The 18,400-nt window shown below is 42.3% G+C and overlaps 8 protein-coding genes across 8 annotated transcripts; 5 read left to right on the top strand and 3 right to left on the bottom strand.

Annotated features, from left to right (window-relative positions):
- Nucleotides 1–703: 703 nt before the first annotated feature.
- On the top strand, nucleotides 704–2,231 carry SS1G_01429 (hypothetical protein; the record flags this gene model as incomplete). Its single annotated transcript, XM_001597185.1, has 3 exons — nucleotides 704–1,139; nucleotides 1,192–1,480; nucleotides 1,535–2,231. 3 exons carry the CDS (start codon nucleotides 704–706, stop codon nucleotides 2,229–2,231), a joined length of 1,422 nt encoding a protein of 473 aa, XP_001597235.1.
- A 313-nt stretch (nucleotides 2,232–2,544) lies between these two features.
- SS1G_01430 (predicted protein) lies at nucleotides 2,545–2,718 on the top strand (the record flags this gene model as incomplete). The annotated part of the gene is made up of 1 exon (XM_001597186.1): nucleotides 2,545–2,718. One exon carries the CDS (start codon nucleotides 2,545–2,547, stop codon nucleotides 2,716–2,718), a length of 174 nt encoding a protein of 57 aa, XP_001597236.1.
- Nucleotides 2,719–3,267: 549 nt separating this feature from the next.
- On the top strand, nucleotides 3,268–4,008 carry SS1G_01431 (hypothetical protein; the record flags this gene model as incomplete). The annotated part of the gene is made up of 1 exon (XM_001597187.1): nucleotides 3,268–4,008. One exon carries the CDS (start codon nucleotides 3,268–3,270, stop codon nucleotides 4,006–4,008), a length of 741 nt encoding a protein of 246 aa, XP_001597237.1.
- A 777-nt stretch (nucleotides 4,009–4,785) lies between these two features.
- Nucleotides 4,786–5,667, bottom strand: SS1G_01432 (predicted protein; the record flags this gene model as incomplete). Its single annotated transcript, XM_001597188.1, has 1 exon — nucleotides 4,786–5,667. The coding sequence occupies one exon, from the start codon at nucleotides 5,665–5,667 to the stop codon at nucleotides 4,786–4,788; it is 882 nt and encodes a 293-aa protein (XP_001597238.1).
- A 3,650-nt stretch (nucleotides 5,668–9,317) lies between these two features.
- Nucleotides 9,318–11,904, bottom strand: SS1G_01433 (hypothetical protein; the record flags this gene model as incomplete). The annotated part of the gene is made up of 2 exons (XM_001597189.1): nucleotides 9,318–10,130; nucleotides 10,189–11,904. The coding sequence occupies 2 exons, from the start codon at nucleotides 11,902–11,904 to the stop codon at nucleotides 9,318–9,320; spliced, it is 2,529 nt and encodes an 842-aa protein (XP_001597239.1).
- Nucleotides 11,905–12,452: 548 nt separating this feature from the next.
- On the top strand, nucleotides 12,453–13,277 carry SS1G_01434 (hypothetical protein; the record flags this gene model as incomplete). Its single annotated transcript, XM_001597190.1, has 3 exons — nucleotides 12,453–12,660; nucleotides 12,780–13,020; nucleotides 13,070–13,277. 3 exons carry the CDS (start codon nucleotides 12,453–12,455, stop codon nucleotides 13,275–13,277), a joined length of 657 nt encoding a protein of 218 aa, XP_001597240.1.
- A 279-nt stretch (nucleotides 13,278–13,556) lies between these two features.
- Nucleotides 13,557–14,858, bottom strand: SS1G_01435 (hypothetical protein; the record flags this gene model as incomplete). Its single annotated transcript, XM_001597191.1, has 2 exons — nucleotides 13,557–13,586; nucleotides 13,635–14,858. 2 exons carry the CDS (start codon nucleotides 14,856–14,858, stop codon nucleotides 13,557–13,559), a joined length of 1,254 nt encoding a protein of 417 aa, XP_001597241.1.
- A 1,447-nt stretch (nucleotides 14,859–16,305) lies between these two features.
- SS1G_01436 (hypothetical protein) lies at nucleotides 16,306–18,081 on the top strand (the record flags this gene model as incomplete). Its single annotated transcript, XM_001597192.1, has 2 exons — nucleotides 16,306–16,614; nucleotides 16,666–18,081. The coding sequence occupies 2 exons, from the start codon at nucleotides 16,306–16,308 to the stop codon at nucleotides 18,079–18,081; spliced, it is 1,725 nt and encodes a 574-aa protein (XP_001597242.1).
- Between the last annotated feature and the right edge of the window lie 319 nt (nucleotides 18,082–18,400).

The following is an 18,400-nucleotide window of genomic DNA, read 5'->3' on the forward strand; positions in this document are numbered from 1 at the left end:
TCATTAATATAAATGGAGAAAAGATCCAGGAACAGAGAAAAGATTAATAACCTTAAAATACCTTTGCTGTCTTCTCCTTCTTCTCCTCTCCTCATCTAGACCGGTACTACTCTGAAAGTCTTATTACTCTTACTCGTACCCATCCATACATATACATTTACCAACATATACCTATACACATATTTACCTACATATACATATACATACACATATTATACTCAATTTCAATCATTAGATGACACTATCAACAAATTAATCTTCCATTCAACAAAACGCTCAAACCAATAGTTCTTGAGAAAAAAATAGAATTAACAAAAGTTACACCTCCTCTTCTTATCTATACACGAGAACACGAAAACACGAGAAAGGGAACGCCAAGAACCTCAGGACACTTTGCATTCAACCAAACGAACTCAATTCTTGGGGCCGCCATTCAAAAATCGGAAAGTTCAAGTAGGTAGACGGTAAATACGAGTTCCCGGTGGTAGAAGCCTCTTTAAATTTTATTTATTTACTTTACGACTTTTTTGTCCTCTTCGTCAAGCTGGCGTCCTCCGGTCTTTCTTCTTTGAAATCCTCCCACCAACATCATCGAAAACGGTCATCAATACACATAAAGACAGGAATTGAGTCTGAAGAACGAATTTCATCCCATTCATCCACCCGGGTGTTATCACCTATACCTGGTACTCCAATTGGTTCAATGTCATTGTCGCGAAGTCCATCTCCAAAACCTGGAGGAGGATGGGCGAGTCCAGGTCTTTCAAGCCCTTATGCAAACGTCAGTGGAAGATCTAGTCCGAGTAAAATGCAAAGAGGAGGTGGCAATGGAAGTTCGGTGACTTGGGAATCTGCGAGAGCAAAGAGTGAGGAAGTCAATGGTTATCCTTCATTTTCGACCAAAAACAATGGTTTCTTTAATCGACACATGAGAAATATTTCCAACAGTCTGCCCCATTTTCACATGGGAGAAAACACGAGTTATGCAGAAAAAGAGAAACTTGGGCGCGGACGATGGCTAGGATCCTCGAAATTGGCACGAATAAGAAATAATCTCGCGAGAGTCAGTCGAAAAATGAGGATGCGATTTATGATTGTTTTAGGTTTTGTAATGATGATAGTTCTCTTCTACTCTACACGTAAGTCAAATTTTGGGCAGGAAGACAACAAGCAATTCTAACTTCAAGATAGCTTTACATTACTGGTGGCGCCGAGCAGCACATCTTGGAGGAGGTAAAAAGTTCGTTATAATACTGGCAGCAAATCAAGGAGGTGGAGTTATGGAGTGGAAAGGACCCAGGGAATGGGCAATCGAGCGAGATAGTGTACGCAACAAACGAAAGTACGCAAACAAATGGGGTTATGAATTGGAGATTGTCGACATGAGCACCAAGAAAAGATATGCGCACGAATGGAGAGAGAGTTGGGAAAAGGTTGACACTATCCGAAATGCTCTGAGAAAATACCCGCAAGCTGAATGGTAATTTGAATTCCCATCTGCAACGACTGATGCTTGCAAGCTAACATCACACAGGTTCTGGTGGCTCGACCTCAATACTTTTATAATGGAACCATCCTACTCTCTACAATCCCACATCTTTAACGGCTTAGCGAAAAATACCTACCGCGATATCAACGAATATAACCCACTCAACATAACGCACCCTCTCCAATCTCCCTACCTCGATGCCAAATCTCGCAGCATAGTCGGAGACGGCAAAGCGAGCTCCATAAATCTCATAGTCCCCCAAGACTGTTCCGGTTTCAATCTTGGTTCTTTCTTCGTTAAACGCAGCGCATGGACCGATCGTCTTCTGGATGTATGGTGGGATCCTGTCGGTTATGAACAAAAACACATGGAATGGGAACACAAGGAACAAGACGCGCTTGAATTCTTGTATATCAATCAACCTTGGATTCGTCCACATACTGCATTTATCCCTCAGCGCAAGATCAACAGTTTCCCACCTGGAGCATGCTCGGATAATGGAAATGATACGCGCATTCATTATGATGAACATGATCGGGATTTCCTAGTAAACATGGCGGGATGTGAATGGGGCCGAGACTGTTGGGGCGAGATGTACAACTATAGAGAGTTGAGTAATTTCTTGAACAGGACTTGGTGGGAAAGGTTCAAGGAGGATTTGGTGATCAAGGCATGGCAAAAGATTGCTCCAAAGAAAAAGTCAAAGGACTCGAAGGAATCAAACGAATCGAAGCAGTCATGATTGAACTTATTAGACGGCAGTATAATTGGCGAATGAATGAATATAAGTGGGGATGAAAGAGATCTCCCTATCACGGTTACGAAAACGAAAGGACAAGTCACCATTTTCTCTGGATATACTATATTGTCTTTACTTCATGAGGAGATGCAAATCACAACGTTAATGAGAGTGTTTGTAACTCAACTACCGCTATCCACCTTTCTGTGGCTAGGAAATTGGCGTCTGGTTATCATTTCTCTTTTATAGATTTTGCTGGGTTATGTTTTTAGTTGTTTTTCTTTTTCAACCGGACTTCATCGTTGTTTATAAAACGATGCAAAGTTCGAACAGCGAGGAGCGATGCGAGAGTGAGGGTGAGTATGAATTCGAGAGAGGAAAAGGGGTTTCTGTTTATATGTCTAGTAGAAACGAGCGAATAGTATACCTGGTACATATATATGGTCTTGTCTCTGTTGATGGTGATGGTGATGGTGAAGATGAGAGATGATTGATAGAATAGCAACTTGAAGAAGTATAGACATCTTAGAGTAGGTATACTAAGATTAGATATCTAGATTTATTGTTACGACGGGCTACACAACTACCAAGACACGTGATCATGAAGGATCACCAGTAATCATAGAAGCATGAAGGACTATATAATCAAGATGGATTTCCTTTGTATAGAGCTTCGTGCTCAAGACCAATCATTTAGTATACTCTACTATTAGTTACGAATTGCATATCATCATTGTCATTACTTTAAGTCCCTGCTTGACGCCTAGTTATAAACCACCTCGAGAGCCTAGAGCACTTCCACGTGATCTAGACGGCAAACCTCGTAACAATAATATAGATGAATAGATAATAATTTAAAAACAAATCAAAGGAAACTTGAGGCGAGCTCGATTCATTACGTCATCACCAAATTTCTATCTGGTGAAATTCGCGCTCCATATTCTCACAAACACAAGCCTCACGAAAGATAAACAAGTTCGTTAGCCCCGACCCCAATATCAGAATTGCTATGCGATCATCAATATTACCACGGAGCCTTATGCGCTCATGCAGAACGGCCTCCAGACAACCTATCAGCGTTCGCCACACAGCCATAGTTTGTCAAATCTGCCATCAGCAAACCAAACCTCTTTTCCAATTACCTACAATCTCCTCCCGCAGAAACGCATCCTCATCTACGAATACCCCATCACCTACCTCTCCAGACAAAACAACCACCCCCGCCACCTCCCCTCCACAAACCCACTACGATCTTTTCCCCCTCACTCTTCCCCGCGGTCCGCCACCCTCGGGCCCATTCCACATCGACATTCGCGCGCTTCGCAACGAATTTCTCCGTCTACAAGCAGGCGCCCATCCAGACGTACATTCCTCATCTAACAAATCACGCGCTGAAGCCACGAGCGCCCTCATCAATGAAGCATACAAAACTTTACAATCGCCTTTACAACGGGCGCAATATTTGTTGGGACTACAGGGTATAGATGTTCATGATGAGAGTGGGAAGACGGGGGCAGAAGAGGGGGATAAGGAGTTATTAATGGAGGTTTTGGAGACGAGGGAGGAGATGGAGGAGGTACAGGAGGAGGGGGATTTAGATGCTTTGAAGGTTAGGAATGAGGAGAGGATTGCTAATTGTGAGGATATGGTGGGGAAGGCTTTGGAGAGTGGGGATTTGGATACTGCGAGGAGGGAAACGGTTAGGTTGAGGTATTGGGTTAATGTTAGGGATAGCTTGCATGCGTGGGAGAAGGGGAAGCCGGTTGTTATGGTGCATTGAGGGGTTTGAGGAAATGGATGGTGTGAATAGAGGTCGGGAGTTTTTAGGGAAAACGGAGATTATTTTTGGTTACGACTTTGGCACGAAAATGAGCAGTAATACCTCCATTGATTTCACCCAAACTCGCACAATACACGGAGCATCCAGAATGGTCTTGGATCTACTCTGAGACCACCATTCCAGTGGCGATCGAGGCTATCGAAGTCGAGCACATTCAGCATAGTGCAGTGAAACCAAATACGTTTTTACACTCCTCTCAAGTACATGTTATTATATGGTTGCAGTATTCAGAAAGGGAATGGCTGCGTGAAGCTGGCAACAGGTCTGGATGATAATATTACACGACCACACCAAAAAACTAGAAACGGATATTAAAGGTAGAAGGAATATTGGAAGGCCGCGACCAAAATTTTAGATATACCCGGCCTGAGCATTCAATACGACCAGTTTTGCATTTCCATATTGTATAATATGAATCTCTTCTACACAGATATAACCGCGATCCGGTGTCGTCTATTTGTTTCTTTTGCGCGTGGATGAATTGGCGGCTTTGAAATAAGTAATCTCTGCAGTGATGCAATCATCTCCAAGCTATCTTCAACTGAATGAAGAGCCAGGACTAATTATGGAAGTTCGGCATCAAGCCGTTCTCTAGCCATCATATAGCGTATTGAAGTAAATATCGAGGCGATTTGTGGATCTAACCGATCGATAGACTTTCGTCCTATCTAGCCATGTAATGGTGCTTATTAGTGTGGTTTTTTATATCCCCCTTTTTCATGAATTCATCTGGTATTGCCAAGTCGGTTGACTCGCTTGATATGTCGTTTGATAGGGACGCTGATGTTGAGTTTGTGGCAAAAGTTCGACAGCTTGATTAATAGCGTCAAGCGATTGATTGAGTCTTTCCACCATCGTATTAGGCTCCAACGACGGCGCCAGCTCATATTGATTTGGTGCTGGAGCCGCATGTGAATTTCCATTGCCGTTAGTCATAATCATATCTTTCTGCTCCTGCTCCTGTTCCTGCATTGCGGCTATTCCTAGAGATTGCAATCCTTGTAACCTCTCAGATCCTTGCGACCTGTCTTCTGAATTCGTATTCCTGTTTCCATCCTCCACTGTTTGACCAGTTTCATCCTCACCCAAAGCTCTCTCCCTCACCGCCGCAATACCTAACCTATCCACCAACTCTCCCCTTCCCGTCCCCTGCAAATCCACCATCCCCACACTTTCCTTCTCAACATATAGTCTCGAACCCGCATACATCCTATTACTAACCCTATGCGGAATTTTCCACACACGAATCAACCTACAAACCGTACTCTGACCATACTTAATTCCCCATTTCTCCTCCATCAACCTAGTAATCTCCGCCTGTTTCATCTCCGGATGAAGCACACATAATTGCGTCAACCATTCCTTAATCTCTTCTTCCCTACCCCCATAACGAAATTTCGGACCTTGCTTTTTCCCCCGTTCATCAATCCCCGTATCGCGAATCTTTTCCTGGCGTTTCCGGATGCGGATTATGGTTGTGGGTGTGGTGTTGAAGATGTGCGCGATGGATTTTAGGTCGACCGGTCGGGATACTTCCCATGCACATTCGATGGCTACTTCTATGGCTTGAACGACGTGTTTTGGGAGAGGTGGTGCCATGGTTGTAACTTTTATGGGTGATTATTTGTGCGTGGGCTGGAATATCGCACATTTATGGTGGATATCGTTGAGAAAGGAAGCTGGTAATGCATATGATGGGGCCCCGGACGCGCCGGTAGTTCTAACTAGCGCATTGTGGGGAAATTCTGGTCTAGCCAAATAAAGTCTTATTCTCGATGACTAATAACATCTAGAACTCTCACCACAAAACATCAAGCCCCTGAATATTACTGCTTGTATAGGAGATATATCAAATTGTCAATATATGAATCAACCTGTGTGAAACCTTACTGCTTTTCTCACACCCAGAAAAAGTCTAGTCCAATACCGGTAGACATAAGGTAATTGGCTACCACTAGCTTTAGCTTGATCATGAAGTGCAGGACATAATGAGCCAATGAATCACAAGGAGGAACTGCTTCTAAATTTGTTGCATATCTAGGCGTTTTCTTTTTGAGCCATGTTCCCTACAAGTATGCTGGCTAGTTGCGATAGCTTGGAGTCTAGTATCTTCACTAAAGTAGAAGTCTACTATGTGATGATCATTTAGTCATGCAGAGTCTAAAGTTAGAGTGACAAGTTAGAATTTGCCGTTGGATATAGTAGTAGCGAATGTACTCGCTAGTTTTTTCAGTTACAGATGTTCTCAGAAATGACCTTTTTTCGGTTACACGTCACGGAAAAAGCGATCAGTAAAGTCGAAATTCGCCCATTAGCGATGATTGTTTTGATCTTTGGTACAGCTGCGCAGCGCGTTACTGGATTCTGTAATAGAACTCGCCGCTACCTCCAACTAGCGCTTCTGAGTAATTTAAGCTTCATGATTTTCATTTGTTTTCAGATGCAGCGAAGGAGAAGGTCCTGCCTAGATATTTCGTCCTAGGAATAGAACATTTGTAAGATTACAACAGGCTGCAGACTATTGTTCTTTGAATACTCTGTTTTATAAGTGCAATTTGCGCGACAAGCAAAAAGCCCATTTTTAACATTCAAAAACAGACCTCAATGTGTGATCCTTTAAATTTGACTTGAAAGGAAATGAAAGTTCCGGTGTTTGCTGAACAAGGCTTGATAATCAGTATCGTTCATACCGTTTCTCTGTTCAGAACACCCCATTCATTTTAACTCAATTTACTAAACTTTCCAGCTTCCTTTCAATCACTTTCATCTAACTCTTTCCGCCTCCCCCTTTCTCGCTCTTGAACTCGCCCCAAAAAGAACATCCATACCAAAAACCGCCCAAGCAACAGTCCCTCTCCCCAAGATATTTTTTTTATTTTTTATTTTTTTTCTCAAAAAGACCACCTGCCTACGATCTGTGAAAGGCTTATCGCTGTCCTTGATTGTTATTAAAACTACGTGGAAGCAACTGGTGCGAGTCTTAAGCCACTACTAGTGGAGCTTCGACGTAAGTTAGAAAAGTGTTTATTGATTTAGTTGTGTTTCTTATGCTTAACCCCAGAAATCCAAGCCGCAAACTTGGCAGTCTCTCTGGAATAATGCAAGGAACTTGTCATCCTAATGCACTTCAATTATTCCGTGTAAACGATCAGATTCACACGAAGTATAGCCCTTGAGCCTCGCTATATAGATAAAAAATTTAGATAGGGCACTTTTCTAATGCAACTTTCTAAGCAGGATGAAAGACTCTTTAACCAAGAAGACCGAGATTTTAGAAGCATGTGTCTCTCCCCTCCGCAGTGACTGCCGTCATCTAACATCTACATTTTCCTATTCTGACCTGCGCACCGCCTCTTTAATTCATATTGGCCGCTGAACATTTCAAATTCATGCCCAACTTCGTCAATTAGGAATCAATATTTAAGAAACTCATCCCAGTAATGTTCTTGTTTGTGTCACAGGATTCCACACCATCAACATTCCTCCGATCTCTATCATCAAGCATAGGAAATGTTCCAAAAGTAAGCTGAGTCCAAAACCAAAGAGTTATCTTTCTGTCTCAGCTGAGGACTTCTCAAACATTTCCATAATGCTAGATTATATCAACTTCTGTGTCAGGCCCCGAGCCATACTGAGGATTCTTGCAAGAAAAATCATCTATCACGGATAGCCACAAATTTCAAAAAGAAGATTGTGTACCCACGAAAATTGAAAGAGAGAGTGAAAAATTGTTTCAAGAAGCCCAGTTAAATGAACACAGAGGCTGGGGAAATCGCTGAAGGTTGATAACATTACCGGTCTACGGAAAGGAATTTGCATACTCAGAAGGCATTATCCAAGTATTTTAGATCATTATGGAATATTGTAAATAATTGGGAATTTGTTGTTTCTTGTTAGATTTTTTTGAGTGGTACATGGAATGTTTTTCTAAAGGATGCTAGAACCGAGACCAGATATATGGAGCTTAATGCAGGAGAAAAGAGTAATCCCAAAGGATATCATGGAAGTAGATCCAGTATGATATACCAAGCAAGTTATTCAAGTTCCAGCATCCCTACTCTCTATTTTGTAGATTTCAAACACTGGGATAGATTAACGCTATAACTAGCGAGTTTATGCCATCCATATGGAAATAAAAGGAGATTCTATTCTTCTTCGGGATGGGCATACTGATATGAACTCCAATTAACACTAACGACGGGTCTATCTACCTGGAGAACCGAGATTCATATAAGATTACATCCTTGGACTCACATCCACATTTTCACTTACCCATAAATGCCATTATCAACCCTCTCATTTTTTTTAAAAAAAATCGGACGTCATCTCATTTCAATACAAAAACCCACTTCAGACTGTAAAAATGAATGTCCAATAATCAACACTAGGCTGAATTTGAATAATCCGATCAGTTAATGAAATTGATAGATGAGCTGGTGAGATTAAGTATCGACTAAAAGATTAGAAATTAGAAATTAGACTAGACGGAGTAAATTCAGGACTTTATCTATTGTATGGATGATTAAGAGGGGAAAGGGGGGTTTAGCGAGAGAAGAGAAAGAAAAGAATAGAGGAATGGGGGAAGAAGAGACAACAAGAAGAAAGATTCCAATTAGAATAATTAAATAATACAGTTAAGTACATAGATGATTATCTCTTTACTGTACACTATCATCGTGTATAATCCTCTAGGAAATTATATATCAAATTAATATACTTCATTCATCCCGAACTTAAATCAATCACCATATAAACAAGAATGGAAATAAGGAAGAATAATAAAAAAGAAAGAGAAAAACAACCTCAGTCATTTAAACGAAAACTAATCTCACATCAATACACATCTCACGACAATACATACACACAATTAAAATAAAACTTCTCAATGATCTTCCAATTTTCTCTAAAAGTAAATAAATCGAACCGAAGCTAAAGCTAAACGAAGTTGGTATATCCTACAAACTCCAAGAAACGTAACGATGAGAAAAGAGAAGAAAACCCAAGACGCCATTCGCCATTATTTTCCTATCCGGGTGCAATTATACAATCCTTTAAACACATTAATTACCACTTGATCTCCTTTTCTATGACAAAATCTGTCTTTGAGTCTTTGAGTATGGTAATTGGCATGACAGTGAACGCCTGAAACCTTCCATCCAACCAATCGTCCATCCAACCCACTAATCCCTTCAGCTTACATTAATCATCGTGATCCATTCCAGTCGTATTTCCAACATTTTCACTAAACATTATGCTCCACCCCTTTGCTCCGCCTTTCGCAAACTTGCAAAATAGCCCTTGGGCCACGAAGTCAAAAGTTCTCCCTCACTAGGTACCCTCCCAAGAGTCTCGCATTTTTGTATCACATTTTGCAAAATTCTGCCTAGCAACTCTTCAGTCATGGGAAAGTGCTTGTCCATATCAATCTCCAACGGATACAGAAATGTATCATCATCCCCTAGTAATTCTTCCACAGATGGTCTCTTATGCTGATCTCTGTTCAAGCAGTTCTTAAGTGTTCGGATAAGAGAGCTGGGGACCAGAACACCGCCTACCCCATATGTTGGATATTCGATTTCATAGCTGAAGTTTATGATTGCTTGGCAGCGCTGTAGCTGGTTTTGGATATGACCAAATGGGGCACGACCGTAGGTCATTTGATACAGTATACAACCCAAACTCCAAATATCGGATGGTTTTCCCAGTTTCATGAGTTTTGGTTCATTGCGATTTTTCCCATCAGAAGCATTGGAGTCCATGAGTGATTCGGGAGACATGTAGTTTGGAGTGCCGATTTGTGTTTCACGGTGAACGTTCACAGTTTCTTCAGTTTGGATTGCGTTGGCGATACCAAAATCTATGAGCTTCAGACGACCTTGAACAAGAACAAAATTGTGAGGTTTGAGATCAGAGTGGACTATGTCATAAGCGTGAACGGCTTGAAGACACTCGAGCATTTCTTTCCAGTAATAGCGCACGAAATTGATATCCAGCTTGGCTTGTTCAGATTTCATGCGTAGGTTAAGGATAGTGTTCATATCCAATTCACCCATCTCCATAAGCTAAGTAAAAAGTTAGCTGATTTTTTGCATGACGGAATGTAAAGAATATATAACCTACCACACTAAGTGTCCCTCTCTCGTCATTTAGCTCGTAGTCATATAAATGAATCACTCTTTCAACCGAGCCCAATTTCTTCAATAAATCAATTTCACCCTTGAAACCACGTATAGCCGATTCATCAGCATCTTCCAAGGAGACGCGCTTCAATGCAAATATCTTCGAGTTCTCTGCCATAACTCGGTAAACTTTTGAGCTACCTCCACGTCCAATAACATCGAGGCGTGTGAATATTTTGCCATTGACCTTCAGCCTGTTTCTCCGGTTATTGGCGTGCGATGTAGTGGCAGCGCCAGCAGTACTAGTAGCTGCTTCTAATACGGACATCTTAGGTGGTGGTGGAGCAGGTCTTTGAGGAGTATTCTGACTCCGGACAGCCAGAGGTCGTCTTTCAGGAGACCCACTAGCACGTACAGAGTTCTTGTCGAAGCTTTCTGGTCGGCGATATTTATCTGCGCTATTCGTCTGTATCAAAGGTTGCTTGCTTCGCTTGAAAGTTGGTGGCGCTTCATTCTCTTGATCGTGAGTCACAGGAAGACCTGAACGTGGAGCTGGTATCTTGAATACAGGATGTTGTTGTTGCGACGCGGAGGGAATTGAGCGAGGGTCAGATGTCCGAGAGCTTGATAAAGTTGGTGGTGGAGACGTAGAACGCAAGACGGAATTCAGAAAGCCATTCGAGCTAGGAGGACTTCCTGAAGCAGCAAAATCTCTAAACGACGAGACTGGAGCTCTTCTAGCTACTTCTATTTCCGGAGTGGGGCTTTTATTCTGGCTTTCCCGCTGCTCGTATTGCGATTCCTGGCTTTGAGGCTCCTGATTAGATCCAATATCGTTGCTGTTTGCGTTTTCCTCCATTGGGCTGTGTTCTTCATCTGACTGAGATATCCGCGGTCGTCCTCTCCGAGCTGGGCCTCTCATAAATGTACCAAATACTTTAGGGACTGCACTTCTTTTGACTCTCATTGAACTCTGCAATCCTATCTCTTCACCATACCTCGAACGACTAACAGTAGAGGGGTTATACCTCGATACACTTCCCTGGTTCGCAGCTAAATGTGATCTTGTAACCGTCGAAGGATATTCTTGTGGTCCATCATTCTCATACACATCCTCCTGCTGTGGCGACTCTGGTCTGCCAGACCTTCTCCCAGAAGATCCAATTGAAGATCTCCCGATAGATACCCGTACGGTCCTTGGTACTGGTGCCGGTGTGCTAAGATCTAATGCGCCCTCCCCCGCTTTTGGTGCCGCTTGCTGTTCATTGTGTTTTTGGACCGCACTGGACAATGAAGCCCCTCTTCGTAAAGTTGAGGAGCCAGGCGTACCACTCAATCGCACAACTCGTCGCGGATAGGTGGGACTATGTTCATTGCTTCCTATCGGCGATTGGTTCTGTCTAGTAGATGTTCCTAATATACCCGCACTTTCCGCTCTTGTGTGTGATGTATGAGACGGCTCGGGTGTCGTACGAGTAGAAGGTTCCATAATTGAAGCCTCATCGTTAAGTAAAGCTTTCGTTAAGGCACTCAACTTCATTGGCATGGGGATTTCGTCATCGGAGCTGTCGTTGAGTGAATAATGTCGAGCTGTTTCTACATCAGGTCTTGTAGAAGATGGTCGACTGAGAGGTTGTTTATATGCATTTCGTGAGGCAGGTCTTCGAATGGCTGCGAATTGACTCGAGCTTGTGGGGGTTGGTGAAGCTGTCGCCATTGAGACGATGTGGTGGAGGATAGACAGTGAATTGATTGTTGATATTTGATCGGGATATTTTGTCGAATTATGTAAGCTGGTTCCTATTAATTACATCCTCTTTTCAAGCAAAAATAGTTGCAAATCTGGGTGATAATGCGCGTGGTATAAAGATTGGCGCGTAAAGTCGAGGAAGGTTATGAAATGAAGTTGTCGAGACTTTCCAATTTCGTGGGTTGAAATTTGATTGTTTACATGGCAACCACAACTGGGGCCAGGTAACGGGAGAACCCGCGGAACATCAAAGCACTTCCTCTACAACCCTTGAATCATGCTTTAGCCGTTGAGTTACATTCATGATGTACAAAGTAGAATCATTAGAAGTCATTCAATCCACAGATTAATAGATTTTCTTCCCTTTTCAAGAACCTTAAACTAAAATTATTTCCTTGTTCATATTCGCACTTTTACATGCAAATAAATCATCGCAAGTACGCCCCTGGTAGACGGTGGACTCCACTACTCGGATACATTGGGTGTGGAGCACACAACCTCTCCCTATCACCATCATGCTTATTCCAAATCCTATTCACATTCTATGCTTTGGCAATTCATTAACGCAGGGATGGCCATCCAATCATCCATACGCAATTGCATTAGAAGATACCTTCCAGACATCTACACCCTACATCTCTATAAGCACAGATGTGCAAGGATTGCCCGGAGATCAAGTCGTCAGTCCTCCTGGACACTACTTACCGAGACTTGATATCTTGTGTAAGTGATGTCCTAATGCTTCGTTCAGCATGATGGTTCTGGTGGTGGCTCTGGCTGTAGATGTTGGCATAGTTGATGCTATGAATCTGGGCTATATACTATATACTAATCTATTACAGACAATGAGATCAAAGCTCCTTACAGCTGGATGGTAGTTTTGGGAGGGACGAACGATCTAACTCAAAATCAAGATGTCGACACCGTCTTTGAGTACTTGATGAAAGTTTGGAATTATGCTCTTTCTCGAGGCACTCAAGTCTTAGCCTTGACTGTCCCAGAATGTGGTACCTGTAGTCCAGAGCTTGACCAACGGAGAGACTATCTAAACGACATGATTCGTGCTCATCAAGCCGAGAATTTGTAAGTGTCCCTCGCAAAAGACCAGGGGTAATACTGAGCTGCCATCTAGTCATGTGTTTGACCTTCATGATGCTATACCATATTGGAGTATGCCGGAAGAAGAACGCAGCCGAATCTGGACCGATGGTTTACATTTCACAGATGAGGGATATGATCGCATGGGAGCTTTGGTAGGTGGTGAGCTTCACAGGTTGATCTCTGGTAGGGAATTAAAGAATGAGCGAGAACAAAAGACTTTGATGTTCCAAAGGAGTTGAGAGCCGGCGCATGGCAAGGTATCGTGACAAGGCTTAGATGCTTGACCTAATTAATGGCTTGAGCTTAAAAACCTCAAAAGGTATGCAATACGCAATTATACGACTGATAGAGATAGGAAATGCTATGCTTTTGCTCGTGATGATTATATTCATTTACTGTTCATTAATATCATAAATGTCATGGTAGACCTCGTCACGCTGAACTCCTCTTTTGGTATGCAGTTACCACACCTAACGCCAATGTTGTATCGTATAATTCATCTCGCCTCGTCCCTACTTTTATGCCACCATATTTGCAGCGACGAAATCCTTATATATATTAGCAAAGCTAGTGAAGAAGACTTGTCATATGCTTACCGGATAAACAAGCTGCAACTCAGAAGTGACTTTCTCAACTTCCTCGGCCACCCCCTGAACATTAGCGTCCCATCTTCTTAGTTCTATCCCAACAATTCCTTCAGCTCTACCGCTGCCTATCTCTCCAGTAGCTTCTCCACCCACGAACCAAATAACCCTCTCTACTTGGTCAATTCTGCCAAGTAATCGACCTTGCTCAATCATGCTCGCGGTAGTCTCCTCGGCCTTATCCGCATCGAGATTCAATATATCCCCCAGAGCTTCGAAGCTAATGTTGTTATACAATCTCGAAGCGGCTCTCAAGTTGTGCTCCACAACAGCCCTTTGCAATACCGTGGTACCGTCTTGCGTCTTTGCCAGTTGATGTTGGGCTAGACCTTCTGCAAACTTAGAAACTTCGTCGGGGGACAATAGGCGATCCAGGAACATCTTTTCTAAGATACTAAACTCTTCTAAGCCAGCAGCTCGTTCATCCTTGTATAATCTTCCCAAAGCACGACTTCGAAGAGGGCCTGCAGGTGCTAAAACAGCACATTTTATGGCCATACTGAGAGTGTGCAAACGCTCCTCTTCGGCGATAACTGGCAAGAAACTGATATCCTGGTAGCCCTGAGCAGCAGCTAAGAAATTCCTCCTGGCATCATGAATGCGGGCTTGACTGAGTTGAAAGTGGAGGTTCAGATCGCGATCGGAGACTGTATATATGACGTTTTTGGCTTTGTTTAGATATTGCTCTGCCAGCGTTGTGTCATCCACCTCGAGATAGTTCCGCGTAATACGAATCCAACATCGGACCTTCTCCTCATTCGTGACTTTCCGCTGCGATGATTCGAGAACGATACCAGCTAATATCTTCGCGGCTGCAAGGTTGTCCTCATCGTCCTCGTAAGCTGTGGCCATCAATTCGCGGATTTGGGCATTTTGTTCTTCGAATGAGGATGCTTGCTCAGCCAGAGTCGGTAAAGCATGTTCGCCAACTTTGATTTTGGCCTCATTGCTCTTAATGGCTTTAAGCGCATCGACAAATGATATGATAACGGATCGTGTCGCAACTATTCCTATAGCATCAACGAATATGGCATCGAAAATTGCGATTAAGTCATCAGGTAACTCTGCTGGTGTAGATGTAAATTGGGCATTTGTCAGAAAGTCAATATAGCCTTGTTGTTTTTCTTCCGAGCCTGCAATCTGCTGCAAAGCTTCCGCTGTCTTTTGGGACACCATAATAATTTCACCTTGGTTGTCTCAAAAGTGTGGAGTTTGAAGTTGTGTACAAAGGTTTTAAAGTTTATATTATTGATCGAGGCTGAAGTTGTGATGGAGATGGAGCTTGAGGCGGGGAGCTTCTGGAAGGCTACTGACAAGCTTGGGCATTTTGTAGATCAATCAAAGCCATCACCGAAATAATAAAATACTGTATCTTTAAGACGTTTAATTCAAATTATAAAAATGTATAAGTATTGAAATATATTGGACTATTAGAATATTAAATGAATTGTTAAAAATATAATAAAATATTTAAAATAATTTTTTTTTTAAAGTTTTCATTTCAATCATGGAATTTTTTAAAAATTAATTAAGTAAAAAACTTTTGTGTTGAAATTAAGGTCATTATGGGCCTAGAATTGAGGTCATATGACCATTATGGTGCACGGACCATAATTGGGAATATCTTCAATTCTACCATTACTGTAACTTAGATCCTTAGTTTAACCTACATCTAATAATACTACTACTTCCAAACAACTCAGTTTCAACATTTTGTACAAAAAATCAATATATTTAAATCAACATTTGAAAACACTCTAGCAGAAAGCTTTTATACAATATAAGAAAGTAAATTAGTTCTTTTTTATTTTCATTAAGGAGAAAGATAGCTTTGATATGAAACTGATCCTATCATGAAATGAAGTATTGGAACGGGCTCTAAGCTATAATTGAGACTTTGTTAATGTTAATCTTAACAGCACCCTACTATATGTCGTATTACCTTGATATCAGACAATAAGGTACTGATGCGTTATTACTGTTGGTAGTGTCAATTGCATATACTGTTTTCATCACTTGAGAGGTAAAGGGTAAGTATATATAAATCCAAGCATGCAGACATGTTGAAGAGCTCTCTGGACTATTCCATAGTATTGCAAGTATTGTTGCCAGGGTAGCGAGCACGACTAAACCAAAACAAGTAAAGATCAATCTCGGAGTAAACAAAACATCCAACCTGATTAATTGAGACATTGAAGCCCCTCTATAGCCTTGTTAAGACCCCTGAATCTTGACGGAGCCTATGATAATTCAAGACAAACAGCTCAAAGTGAATCTCTTCTAAGGAGTATAGGTCCCTAATGATACAAAAGTAAAGACAATCAACCAGGCAAGATTATATAAAAGCGTCTGTTACCACACTAATAATATTCACCGAACAGAGTTACGCGTAATTAAGTTACCTCTCACAATAGAAGTTGCGAGCTGATAAATAACCTTAACATCATCCTCCTTGTTTGCTTTTCCTCTCCCACAAGACCTCCCCTCCTCACACTCACAACACCAACGATCCTTTACCGTCGTGCACTTTTGAGACATTCTCATTCATCATAATTGTCCACGACTTCTTCGCATCAATCTGCATCTGCTGTGCATTCCGTCATAAGTCGTTGGAATTTCAAAGATGTCACTTCAGTCTGCTTATAAGCAGTTTTTAGCTGCCCCAAACCCCTCTTTACTCGCAAGTGATGCTTCTCTTCACTACATTACAACTCTCGTTTCTGTTAATGGATCATCCAATATCGTCAAGCATTTAAATGGAGAAGAACATCGACTTAAGAAGAAGGAAGAGACCTTTTTAAACATTGTCGAAGGCACCAGCTCCATTGCTGCTGAAGTCCACACCACCGTTGAGTTCAAAACATCAGGAGGATCCTACCTACCTGGGTTGGATGATAACTTTCTTGCTGATCGTACAGTCACCTTTCCAATAGTAAGTTTGGTATCAAAGGTTTTACGGGCATTCGTATACTAATAATGGCAGATTCACATCGTCAGTTTCGATGCCAACGGCAAGATCCAACAAATCCGACAAAATTGGGACCAAGGTTCACTCCTCAAATTGATCGAAGTCATCGGAAAGAGTGGGCGAAATTGGCCAATCCGGGATGGAAAGGATCAGATAAAGCTCATCACCTCAAGTGTTAGAAGTTCTGGCACATCAGATGCTGCTTCAAACGCAGACTCTATCGCCCGTGCCAGAGCCAACTCTAATAATGCGACGCGCGATCCGCATTCAAGTCTTGCCTTGTTTGCTCCCCGAGAAGACGTTGTGCAGGAGTCCCGTCCGGCTGCTGAACCAATCAGCAAATCAGCAAAGCCAGAACCTAGGGATTATCACGATCTTTTCGTTGGTAAAGATTCCACATCTCCTGAGGATGACACCTCTCTACCCAAGGCCGGTGCCAAAGCAGGCGCTTCAAGGCAATTTGCTCCATCTAGACTTTTCGATGCCTACGAGGAACAAGCTACACAAGATAGCCATGTTCAAGAGAAGTCCAAGGATCCTATGTACCGCCCTAACCCAGCTAGATATGAACATTTCGACTTCACAGATGCCCCCGAGGAAGAGGAGCCCATTCGACCGACAAGTGGCAAAGGTAGCATGGGTCAACATCAAAGTCAGTGGGGATTTGATGACTTTCAAACACCACAAAAAGTTGTTCCAACCAAAGTTCTTCGCGCGGCTGACGTTCGTCATTGGGGCAATAGTGATGATGAAGTTCTGGATAGTCCAGTCAGATTCAAGAAGACCGAAAAGCCTCGCAAGGATGCTCAAGCCCATTTCGAGTTCCGAGATGAAGGCACTCCACAACAAGAACGTCGCATTGTCGGAAGACCCCAAGGACAAGGACACAATAATGGACTTGGACTTTACAAAAGTACATTGTTCGATGAGGATGAAAGTGAGACACCGGCTTCTAAGAAGCAAGGCCCATCTTTTGCAAATGTGACGGACAGACAAAAGAACTTAGATTCGCATTTCACCATGACTGATGACTCGCCAGTCACCGGAAAAGGTCCAGCTCATATAGCAGGAGATAGAGCCAAGGCTGTGAAGAATATGGGTGCTAACTGGGACACATACGATCAATCTCCTATTGAGAAGAATTCCCGAAAAGAGAACGATCCTTCTTCACCAATTCGATCTAATTCTACAAAGGAACCTTTGTCAGAAACACACGCGGCTTCACAACGTAACCAGAAAAATACCGGTATCAAGACAATGGGCGACGGTATGGGTGGTAGCAAGGGTGCAGGCAGAAGCTGGGGATTTGGAGACGGTTCTGATGGAGAGGAAGCTGGTGGTATCAATGGTGTAGGAAGTACATTCCGCAATGGCCGACCCGGTAAAGCACAAAATCAAAAAGCTACTGGTGGTGATTTCTGGGATTTCTAGTCCATGGATGTCGAAACAGGATTGCCTGGTTAAATATGTGTTACGATAGACGACATTATGATCATACAACATTGTTTCCTATTTTAGTGTGGTTTAATTGGTGTTGATAGCATATTTCGATGGATGGTGAGGAGTAACTACGCGCTTAAGTTAATTTTTACCAGTCTGTTTATTTGCATTTCTTCAATGTGTTTTCTTTTTTAATTTGAGATCAAGATAGTTCGGTTTGTCTATCTGCTGTGGTGTTTCTTGCAACTGCACATAACAAAATAGCCAAGAAGTAGAGAGGAGATGCAAGAGCATATCAGCTAGTAACAAT

The sequence above is a fragment of the Sclerotinia sclerotiorum genome, genomic scaffold (genome assembly GCF_000146945.2).
Source record: "Sclerotinia sclerotiorum 1980 UF-70 scaffold_2 genomic scaffold, whole genome shotgun sequence".
Lineage (NCBI taxonomy): Eukaryota > Fungi > Ascomycota > Leotiomycetes > Helotiales > Sclerotiniaceae > Sclerotinia > Sclerotinia sclerotiorum.